General features: G+C 41.6%; 1 protein-coding gene across 13 annotated transcripts in view; it reads right to left on the bottom strand.

Moving 5' to 3' along the window:
* CAPN15 (calpain 15) overlaps positions 1–12003 on the bottom strand; it is a 274954-nt gene that overhangs the window by 154776 nt on the left and 108175 nt on the right. For 3 of the 13 annotated variants that reach the window (XM_033963911.1, XM_033963910.1, XM_033963912.1), the window contains one exon: positions 7521–7845. The exons of 7 other annotated variants lie outside the window; for them this stretch is intronic. In XM_033963911.1, coding sequence (XP_033819802.1) covers positions 7521–7696 — 176 coding nt within the window. In that variant the 5' untranslated portion in view covers positions 7697–7845. Of the gene's footprint in view, positions 1–7520; positions 7846–11018; positions 11187–12003 lie in introns of all 13 variants that reach the window. 3 more of the 13 variants (XM_033963908.1, XM_033963907.1, XM_033963906.1) reach the window with 2 other exon arrangements.

Below are 12003 nucleotides of genomic sequence, written 5' to 3' on the forward strand. Positions count from 1 at the left end.
CACTCACCACCTTATCACAGGATACATACAACCAGCAGCAGTGCAGGCTTCTCTCATACAATCATATCCTGTTTCTGCATGGGCAGGATGGGTCAGAGGTAAAGCGTCAGACCAGGCTTCAGGCAGCATATTTGCAATGCTGCTGCTGGAGAAGATCAACAGAAGACCAGCTTAAGGTAGAATGGTCCAGAGAAAGGTTGGAGAAGTTGAATCGCAGATGGGGGCAAAAGATGTTGGATTGTGCCAAGGATAGGGGCTAGGAGTGGAAAAGAGAAGACGTGATTGTAAGAGAGAAGAGAGCTGCAATGTAATTTTTTAAAATCATGATTAATGACCAATGTATTAATCACAGAGTTAACTGTGATTAAAATGTAGTCCTAGAATAAAAAGACTAGCTCAGTGGACTAAGAAATTAAGAAAACTAGGGTTCAAACCCCACTTCTCTCACTGAGGTCCTTGGTGACCTTGAGTGAGGCTTAAAGATATAGCAGAATTTGAAAAGGTACAAAGAAAAGTGACCAAATGATAAATAGAATGGAACAACTCCTTTGAAGAAAAGATACAAATGTGAGGCTTTTCAGCATGAAATGAGACAGCTAACGGATAGAGGACCAGATGCACTAAAGCCACTGATCGTCACTAATCCTGTTTTAAGAGCTCTAGTGACGATCACATATGCTGACCCTATGCAGAAAACAGCTCACCACCTGGTTTTTTGCACAATTGCTCATTCCTCGATCTGACCTAGCAAATAAGCTCATTAATATTAAAATGCCATGTAAATTAGTAGAGCAATTGATGCTCTAACATGGCTTCCCGATGCACTGAAAAAAAAGTGATCACTTTTAGCGATCCAAAAAAAGTGACTGGTACTGTCTAACCATTTTTTTTTTATAGGCACAGACCTGATAGCATATTATGATCCACACACAGTATCAAAAGCTGCTGAGAAATCTAACAGTACTATCACCGAGGCAAATCCCATGTCTCGGTTTCTGGGAAGATCATCTAGTAGGGATACAAAGATTATTTCTTCCTGCACTAAAGTCGAGCCTCACCAATCAGGAGCTGCTTTGACACCCAGCTCCTGATTGGTGAGGCCCGACTTTAGTGCAGGAAGAGGCGGTTGGAGCATACCGCGAGTGATTTCCTTCACTCGCTGGAGCTCCAGCCACTCTCTCCTGCCTCTCCAGCTGCCCTCTCCTGTCCAGTCATTCGCGGTCTGAAAATACCGTGAATGACTGGGACCACGAATTACCGACCACGAATGACCGGGGGAGCACTGTACAGTAAAACCGTGGTTTGCGAGCATAATTTGTTCCGGAAGCATGCTTGTAATCCAAAGCACTCGTATATCAAAGCTAATTTTACCATAGAAAATAATGGAAACTCAGACAATTCGTTCCACAACCTAAAAACTTTAATACAAAATACTGTACTGTATAAAAAATATATATACAGTAAAACAAATAACCTACACTTTACTTTTGAAAAGAATGGTGGCCGGTGTGAGGGAGACGAGAGAGAGGAGATGATGAAGGTTATTGTGTAGGACGACTTTCACTATAACTAACAGCCGCGCTCAGCGCGAGATGTGCTTGAACTGCGGGCGCTTGTATTACGTTCAGCCGTGCTCAGCAATGTGATGCGACGTGCATATATAGTGCGTATTTGCTCGTCTTGCAAAACACTCACACACCACGTTACTCACTATCTAAGGTTTGACTGTACCTGATTTTAAAAAATTGTACATAGCCCTGAACTTCTCCAACATAGGGCAGTATATCAAATGCTAACAAACTGTTAAAACATGGGCAGAATTAGTGCCTGTGGTCACTGAGACCTTATACTGCTATTAATAGTCACATCACATGATCACCTATCAGTCTGATTTACTACTGTTCATTAATATATTAATGTGTGTTACCATGAGTTACATGCTTAGCAACTAAGCCTCACTGACAAAAATAAGATTTGTATTTGAAGAATGTGCATTAAATTACATTAACATATGCCAGTAAGTCTAGACTTACTAAGGATAGAGATACTATACCTCGAGACTGATTTCAGTGATAATCTGCTTGCATAAGTGTAGACACACTAAGAACAGAGATATTTGTATCAGCGATAACCTGCTTGCATATGTAAAGACATTCTCCACACTTAGGGCTAGATTCACCAAGGACACCGATTGTGTCCCGTCCAGTTGGTGGCCCTGACCCGATTCACTAACCTTCCTCCCGATCTGATCCGTGCATGCAAATGAGGGATATGGCATGCAAATGTAGGAAGGCAGCGATTCACTAAACAATTTAAGGAACACCGACTGAGCTGGCTGATCAAAAAAGAAGCAACTGCTGAGAACAAGTCACTCACGTCTTTTCTTGCTCTCTGCCGCCCTAAAATCCCTGCCCTGCAGCAAAAACCCTGCTCTCTGCCGCCCTACTCTCTGCCCCGAAAAGAATCAGCGCGCTGACTCTCCTGCTCCCTGCCGTGCAAGCCCGTGGTTTTAGCCCATGGGTTTAAAGCAGAGCTGCACTGCGGCAAAGGGCAGCAGAGAGCAGGAGCGGCACAAACTTCTTCATTTCAGTCTCCCCAAGGAACCATGGGTAGTTTTGTATTCTTTGCATAATTTCATTTATAACATTTGTTTGCCAAGAAGCTGGTGTGTTTTTGATATGTCTCAAATACTATACTGATTCTCACTTTAGGGAGCGAGATATAAAATAAAATGAAAGAATAAAAACATATATCCTAAATGCACAGGCTCTGATTAATTGCATTAGGTAATGGCTTCAGTGAAAGTTTTACTCTTCGTCTTAACTTGCGGTGCTGGTCAGCAAATTAGTGAGAATAATACTACAACATCAATGACCACTGGAACAGGTTTCTTCAAACTTTTTATGCCAGGTGTTTTACCAGTACCCAGCTACTGAAACAGAGAACAGAAAGCCACTATTTGTTCAACTTCAATTTCAGAAAAATAAAATTTCTTCCAGCTCTTCCTTGCACGGAGAGCATGCGCAGACCATCTACAGGCAAAGAAGATGGTCTGTGCATGCGTCAACTCAGGATTACTCTTCAGTGATCCATGTGGTCAGTTTGGGGCGTGCCTCCGATTGCAATAATTTGCATGAGGATGTGTCGTGAATCAGTCCCCCGGCCACGGATCGGATTGGATCCGTGGGCTTAGTGAATCTAGCCCTTAATACTGTGCCAACTAACAATGTCACTACAGCTTTCTACACAGTGTCTAAACCTTGAAAACCAGCAAAACTTTTAAAATCAGATAACCATACATACTGTGAGGAAGTCTGGTTTCAATTTTTCAAGCTGGTATTTAGTTAGAGTATTAAAAAAAAAAAATCTTAATCTTTACAAGGTTGGCTCAATGAACTTGACAGCTGTGTGCTATAACACAGTAGGAAACTCAGCTTCAACTCCCAGACCTGGCTTCCAGCAACTTGGCCCAGCAGAGCTTGTGGATGATATAAGATTCTTTTCCCCATGGGGGTCCCCCTCTTCCTGTACCTCACAGTTCCTGTGGGTTCTATTTTCATGTGCACACTACTATGAAATAGAAAGCTATCCATCAGTAAACATCAGTGGTATCATCTCATCATTCTGCCGACAGTAGCGAAGCCCAATGACACCTTATTCATTACCCACTATATAATCCACACTTTATTGAGTGTTCTCTCATGTAAGAGGGAATAATGCAAATTATGATTACTGTATTTTTCGCTCCTTAAGACGCACTTTTTTTCCACCCAAAAGTGGGTGGAAATGTCGGTGCATCTTATGCAGCGAAGATACCTTTTTTAAAACACTTCTCCCCCATCGTACCTTTTTAAATGTCCCTTATATCCTGGTGGTCCAGCGGAGTATCGGCCGGCAGGAGCAAGCTTTCCTGCCTGGGCCCGCCCTGCTTTCTGAATGGCTGCTGACAGTTCTCGCGGGACTCGCAAGAACTGACAGTAGCCATTCAGAAAGCAGTGCGTGCCTAGACAGAAATGAGCTTCCAATCCCCGCCACCGCTACTCGGCTTCCACTGTCACCCGCCCACCGCCGCCTTCAAATTCATGCTCGGTGTCCTGCACATCCTGCTGCCCTGCTTTCGCCAGGGGGGCGCGCAGGTGCAAGGTCAGCGGGACCCGATCACAGGGCTGGGGGAACGTAAAGCGTGCGGACAGAAAACAAAGAGCAGAGCAAAGGATCTGTGAGGTTCTGCAGAGACGTGGGGGGCTGCGATGCGATCCTGGAGGCTTTTCTCTGGAGAAGGGGAAGGTCGCAGCTGCTGGGGGTGGAAGAGAAGGGTCTTTTAACGTCATTCACATTGTTTCTTGTACTGGCATCCTCCTTTGCTTTAAAACAGCTCGATATTGCAAGTCTCACTGCTCTAGTGCTCCCCCCCCTATTATTTGGGTTAATATGGTAGGGCTTGAAGAGATAAAAAGACCACTGCCCCTACACTTCCTAGGAAAGATTTGGATTTGGGCAATTGGGGAGGGAGGGAGTATTTGCCTTGGTTTTCTCTAACCCTTGGGAGGGGGTGCAGGGTGGTTCTTCCTTGGGGACCATAAGAGTCCAGGTCCCTGATGGGGGTATTAGAGTTTTCGCATATTTGGGGTATATGAGGTTTGGGAGGGTGGGGGGGACAGCCTGGCAGGGAAAAGGGGACAGGGTGCAAAGCCTAGCAGGAAGGGGACACGGGTGCAGAGCCTGGCAAGGAGTGTGGGGTTGGGTGCAGAGCCTGGCAAGGAGTGTGGGGTTGGGTGCAGAGCCTGGCAAGGAGTGAGGGGAGCTGGGTGCAGAGCCTGGTATATATTAGTACACAATTTGGTTCAGAATGCTTTTTTTCTTGTTTTCCTACTCTAAATTTAGGGTGCATCTTATGAAGCGAAAAATACGGTAATTCATTGAAAACTGCAGCTTAGATTATTTCAAGCACTCAAATGAGATAAGAACACAAATGAAACTGAATTAAACATTAATGGCCTCTTCCCTTGAGTCACAAGTTAACAAAGCAAAGCAAGAAGGGCCTTAAGGTAACATTTTAAATGTTCAATCTTCAAATTTTCTTTAGCCAATATTAAACCATTTAGAGCAATATTTGATGGGTGGTTAATAAATAAATGCATAAATTACTGGAAGGCCCTAAGGCAGTGGTCTTCATTGCCAAAAGCGCTAGCTGGCAGACACCTTCTGGGTGGCCCACGCTGCAATCCGGGGCTCCATCCCCCCCCCCCCCTTGTGGGATCCAGCACTTCTTCTTCCCGGCAGCTGTTCTTTGGACTGCCTTTGGTGGACCAGAAGCTTTCCCTATGGTACTGCTTCTTGTCCCCAAATAGGCAGGAAGCAGCAGCAGAGGGAAAGTTTTTGGGTCGCCAAAGGCAGTGTGTTTACCTTATGCTGCTGGCGGCCCAAAGAATTCAAGAGCAACTGCCAGGAAGAAGGGTGAGGAACTACAAAATTCCATGAAGGGGAGGAATGCAGTGGAGTGGATCAGGGGGGGATTGCAGGAGGGGGTAGTTACTAGACAGATGCTGGATCGCTGGAATGGGGAGGACAAAAAAGAAAGAGATGCCAGATCTCCAGAGGAGGAAAAGGAAGGGAAGGAAAGAGATGCCAGACCATGATAGAGAGGGGGGGAGAGAGAAGCCAGACCAAGGAAGGAGAGATATTGATTCCAGACTAAAGTAGGGGAGAGGGGGAATAGAAGGAAAAAGAGATGCCAGACCAAAAAGGGGGAGAAGGGAAGGAGGTGGAGAGAGATGCCAGACTATGAGAAGGAGAAAGATGTCAGACCACCAGAGGGTGGGGGGGGAGGAGTTGCTGCACAGGGATGGAGAGAAAGGAGAGGGAAGAGATGCTGCGTAGGGATAGGAGGGATTGGGAAGGGAAGAGATGGAAAAAAATGCTGTTTAAGAAAAGATGGGAATAGGGGAGAAGAAAGAGACTTGAGTCACATGTTAAGAGATGGTACACAAGGATGGAGGAGAAGGGAAGGGCAGAGAGGGATGAGATGGTTCACATGGATAGATGGGAAGGGAAGACATGATAAAGTAGCTAAGATTTGAGAAGGAAGAAAGTTGAATAGTAAAAGTTAGTGCTAGAGATGAATGTAGGGCAGAAAGTGAAGGACAGAAAACTAGCAAATGGTTAAGGCGGCACTGTTCAGGAAGAAATGCATTTGTTTCTATTTCTCTGATGTACTGCATGCAGAGACTGGCATCTTAGGGTTTTGATTGTGTATATTAGGACTTTTAGTTTGTGGTTTTGTATTTGCATAGGGTTTACCTGTGTTCTGCATGTATGATCAAGGCCAGATGTTCTGGTAGGAATGAATGTTGAGAAGTGTTATTGGTGTCATGGCCCAAAGTAGGAAAATATTTGTTGAGTCTCTTTCAGCCCTTTTGGACCCAAAACAGCCCTTGCTTAAAAATTAGCCAAGACCACTGCCTTAAGTGAAGAGGAGGCAGTTATGAGGCTGGGGATAAACAGGATGAACTGTGAATTGTGCTCTGATATTATTTCATGCATGCATGTCCCTTTCCACATCATTTCTTGACCAAGGAGATAGTGATGAAACATGAAAGAAATGTTTTAAGATTTAACACCTGGCAGCGCTATTGAAATAAGTAGTAATAGTAACAGACAACACAGAGTTTAAGATGCAGCACATAGAGGGAATCTTTTTATAAAGCCTTTTTTTGTGTGCATGAAGCCGTACATAAAAAACCTTTTACAAAATAACAACTGGCTTAAATATGTATACCTTGTCAAGAAGGCCCTTACTTTGCTGGTAAGTGTAGCTAGGGGCACAATGTGGGTAAAGCACAGGCAAAGTTCTTAAGTATGTACATTGATTATAAAATATTTAAATCGACCTGCATACTAGTGACCTTTATATGTGAACATTTATACCTGCTCTCAAATACAAATACATATCCATGTCTGCATCAAGTCCCAATTTCTGCCACTTATGCTAGTATTTTATAGACACCTAAGTACCCTGTTATAAAAATTACTCTCAAATACTATATCTTGGGAACACTTTTCAGGTTATTATTAAAGAAAAGATTATAGTTGAGTCAGTCCTTGGATAAAATTATTCTTAATGCTCTACCTCAAAGATATAACATGAAAACCAAGAGGGTCCATATACAGTAGGTCATTCCAATCAAGCAGCACTGGGCAGGTGACAGGACAGCAAATGAAATATAATCAGCACATTGCCACCCCTTAGTTCTGAGCAAGAGAGCACACAAACAGGCTACACTTTCATTTAAGAGGGTAAATATTTTAACTATTTTCAATAGTTGAGTCAGAATTTGCTAAGGTTTTTATCCCATTCTGTATCTGTAAGAATAAAGTCCAGTTTAGTAAATCAGGCCCATTTTGTGTTTATAATAAAATATTAGGATCAAACAAATTTATGGAATTTAAGTCATAAGAGAGATGATGAAGCTGAGATGTTTTGCTATAGCTACAGTCTAATCCCTTCCCCCACCTCTTACCTTCGCATCCTGTGATGCAACTGCTGATGTTGTCGAGTAATAAGGGCACCTGCCCAAACAGGGCCACCGTGACTATTCCTATACCAGTCTGCTGCAGGGTGTCTGGTGTAAGGCGGGCCACCAAAGCCATGGTCAGACTCCGTCTCTGCGGCAAGGGAGGAGGCCGAGCTCCCCATACTTGCCGTCCCAGTCTCTACCCAGGACAAGCAAATGTTTTATCCAAAGTTAGATCCGTGATAGTGGCATTTGCAGTCCGGTGAAAAGGAGAGGACCTGTGGCATTGGCCGCTGTCTAAGGCCCCACACTGGAAAGGAGGAGGCCGGTTCTGATCAAAGCAGAAAGAAAAGGAAAGAAGATAAGAGAAAAGAGTGTGATTTAAACTAGCAAGAACACATCATCATATGCCTCAAACAACTTCCTGTATGCAACATACATACAAGCCTCTCAAGTGGTTAGTACGGGGGAGGACTGCAGTTCAGTTCCTATTGAAAACCACCAATACTACGTACTGCAGTATCATATTAGTTCCCTTGCCAACTGTTACCACTTATGCATCCTGAAAACCATTGCTTTGGGAAGAGATTCACAAGTCATTAGGTTGACATGAATTCCCCAAGCAGTCAATTCTCTGCTTCATCATCTTTCCTGCATACTTTGGAATCTCATCCATTTATGCATTACTGTACTATCTGTGTAAGAATATGTACAGTGCTTTGGAACAAAAAGGGCCCACATATACAAATATAAGAAGCTCTCAATCAGGGTTCATGCAACTATGAATTTCTTGTAGAGTTTCATGCACTTCCTTGATCCATTTTTATCACCTTATTTAATGGAGAACTCAAACAAGATTGTCTCATGTCCTGTACTTGTTTCAAGGTACTATACATTGTTTATTTCATAGTGTTTAGATACGTTTTGCCCACTGCTATCATTAAACTAATAGATCTGAAGTCACCAGTCTCCTCTTTGTGCCCATTTTTGTACAGTCTCTCAGAAACTCCTTGCCGTCTAAAAAAAACAAGCTGAATATAGCCACAGGAAGCATGGAATGCACATTTTATAAACTTATCAAGTAGCATGTTTGAGTTACATATAGAAAAAGTAGTTGGAACAAGCCTGAGAGATCTGGCAAAAGACAAAGATAAGGAGTCAGTGCTGGCTGAAGTATAGGAATTTATATACTTGCCTACCCAAAGTGGTCAACAACAGAAGACGACAACTTATTATGTTACCTTGGCACTGCTTCATGAATGACAAAAGGTATTTGTTGAGTAGGAGGGAAAATTTAAATACCAAAACCAAAAAAGCAAAAGTTGCTTATCTGTATCAGATCTTCTCTGTAGACAGAATAAAATCAGCCATATAAGTGGGTGACACTGTCCAGGGGTGCTGGGAGAAAGTAGCTCTCAAAGTTTAGAGAAACTTGAAAAAGCTTGTGAGAATGTGTCCCTTTCTATGTGTTGTACTCTTTTGGAAATACTTCAGTTAGTAAATATAGCTTAATATCAACCTTCAGGGAGATGAAAAATACTGTGTCTGATAAATCTCCAGTTTATGAATTATTTTAAATTTTATTTCATTGTTTTTACCCCTATTCTATTTATTTTATTAACTGAATTTTATTGTTTAACGGTTCCTCCCTTCTATTCCTTTTTACGTATTACTTTAATTCATTTAGATATAATTTACATAGATGGTGCTCTTATCTATGAAATATTCTATATACTTCTCTCCTCTCCAATCCTTCCTGCCCTCCATAGTCCTCTTCTAACCCCTTCCTCTGTAACATCGCCTAGAGCTTGTATAGGTATGTGCGACACACAAATGGAAAAAATTAAAATTAAAAATTAATCTTGGTCTCTCCCAGAAAACACCAGCTATAGTTAAGCTAATTTACTTTCTCCATCAGCAAACAGAATGATTTAGCCACCCAAGTGGATTCTTCCAAGCTATGCAATGCAAAGTGCTTGTCCATACCTGAAGGTAATCTTTGAAGATTTTAGATACTGCATGTGGACAGCACCATTTTTGTTAAAAGGTTTGACAGTTGATGCCATTAAGCAAAAAGTTTAACATTGCTTGTCCTGCTATACCTTCTCTTCTAAATACATGATTCAGACAATGATGCAGTGTGAAGGTATGTAACAAGGTACTGTCCCTTCTTTTATCTTCTCCATCCCCTACTTCTCCGGAATGTATAAGCAATCTCCTTCCTATTTTAAATTGTAGTTCCTTTCAAATTATTTTGTTTTATTTTATATTGTATTCTGCTTTTACCTTTTATGACAAGGCAGTATATCTAGTTTTAACAAACACAAACAAGGCTCAGATGAAAACTCTGGAGGATGTCTCTTATAGAAGCTTCCTTTAAATAGACTACAGATAGAGAAATGGCTGATTTGATGGGCCCTCTTACCCTGAACACTTAACCCAGCTTAAAAAGTTAACAAAACATGAATGCAGCCCACTAGAGATCATTCTTTTAGAACTAATTCTCAGCCAGTTTGGATTATGAGACACAAAAGGCTAGGTAGTTTTTGGTGGGCTTTTGTCTGTCTCTTAATTCTAGCATATGAAGAGCTTTTTCCCCAGACAACAATAAAGTTTTTGGTCAAATGCTGGTAAATTTATGAGAAGGCAGAGAAGGATACCAACTTTGGTAAGAATTCCAAGGATCACTTTATTCATGAAAAGTTGTATGTAAGGTATATGTGGTAAGTTCACCCCAGGGTGGATAAAAATCAAAGGGCTCCTTTTACAAAGGTGCATTAGGGCCTTAACGGGCAGAATAGCGAACGCTAAAATGCCACATGCGCTAGCCGCTACTGCCTCCTCTTGAGCAGACGGTAGTTTTTTGGCTAGCGCACCCTAATCTGGTGCGTGCGCTAAAAACGCTAGCGCACCTTCATAAAAGGAGCCCAAAGTTTTTCTTTAAAATATTAAAATAATTTTTTAAAAATCAGATTTTTAAAAATATAAATTGGATTTTTGAAGAAAATCTATCTAAAGATTGTTAAATAAATAAATATCTTAAACAGAAAACTAACTTATATCCTGCTTAACACCTAAGCAGGTTACAGAAATACATACATAAAATACAACCAAATCAATGACAAAATAACATACAGTATGGTACCATCATATAAATTACTCATCCAGCTTCATTTGCTTGCTCCTTATTGAATAATATTTCACAACTATGTTAAAAAAAAAAAACACCCACTTCCACAAATAGGGATGTTTTAAAGAGCTTTTTAAAACATTGAATGTTCTCTGCCATCCTCAACTGACCATCCAGATTGTTCCATAGAACCACCCCAGCTACTGAAATAGCTTTTACTCTAGTATCAATATACTTTACCAGTTGCAGACCATCCACTGACAAAAGCATTGCCCTTTCAGATCTTAAAGAACGATGTGGAAGATACACATCATAATTTGTGATAAATACCAACGTAAATTAGAGTCAAAAAGAAAGAAAGATTAGGTTCTTACCTTGGTAATCTTCTTTCTTGTAGATGTGTCTAGTGGTCCTGAACGTTAAGGTCTTGTGTCTGAACTAGCAAGTTGCTTGCAGAAAACTGTCAATCATGCTTTCATTCCACTTCATTCCCAGAGAGCTACTCCTGCCCCCTCAGTTTCTATAAAAGCAATCAAGAAGCACTGCAATAAAAGACACAACAGAAAGGAAGAAAACGGGTAAAATCCCTGACAAAACAATTTTGTTCTGCTCTGTAATGAATATAGGAAACAACAATATGACATCCAAACTTGCACAACCAGCACTAATTATGTATAGAGCTCATAGTTAATCACATGATCTGTTATCAAGCAGAGAATGAAGCCAGATAGTATGGTCATGAGGATTTATCTATTCATCACCTTTCTTCTTTTTTTTTTTTTTTATCCTCTCAGCTCCTCTGAGAGACAAAAAATTCTTCAAATCCAGACTAATCTAAAGGCAGAAGGCAAGCAAGGTCAAAACAAAGGGTGGAGCTTCAGGACAACTCGACACATCAACAAGAAAAGAGATTACCAAGGTAAGAACCTAATCTTTCTTTCTAGTGCAATGTGTCGAGTGCTCTTGAATACTAAAGCTGAGCTTGCCTTCAAAATGGAAGACTTGAAAGCGACATCTTTCCTTGCTTCTACATCCATCCTATAGGACCTGATAAAGGTATGAAGAGTAGATCTTGCAGCTGCTCTAGAAATCTCTTTGGGCGAGACAGCCCTAGTCTCTGCCCAAGAGGCAGCAACCCCTCTAGTGGAATGTGCTTTCAATGCGAATGGAGGCTGTTTATCACAGCCCACATACGTGGAGCAAAAGACCATTTTAATCAGCTGGATGCCGGCCTCCCTTTCTTGGCCTGACTCGTCAGAGCAAAAATGTGATCCAATACACAAACTCATTGGTAATTTCGAGGTACTGAAGAAGCACTCGCTTGACATCCAGCAAATGCAACTCTTTATCCTTTTTCTT

The sequence above is a fragment of the Geotrypetes seraphini genome, chromosome 11 (assembly GCF_902459505.1).
Source record: "Geotrypetes seraphini chromosome 11, aGeoSer1.1, whole genome shotgun sequence".
NCBI classification, from domain to species: Eukaryota; Metazoa; Chordata; class Amphibia; order Gymnophiona; family Dermophiidae; genus Geotrypetes; species Geotrypetes seraphini.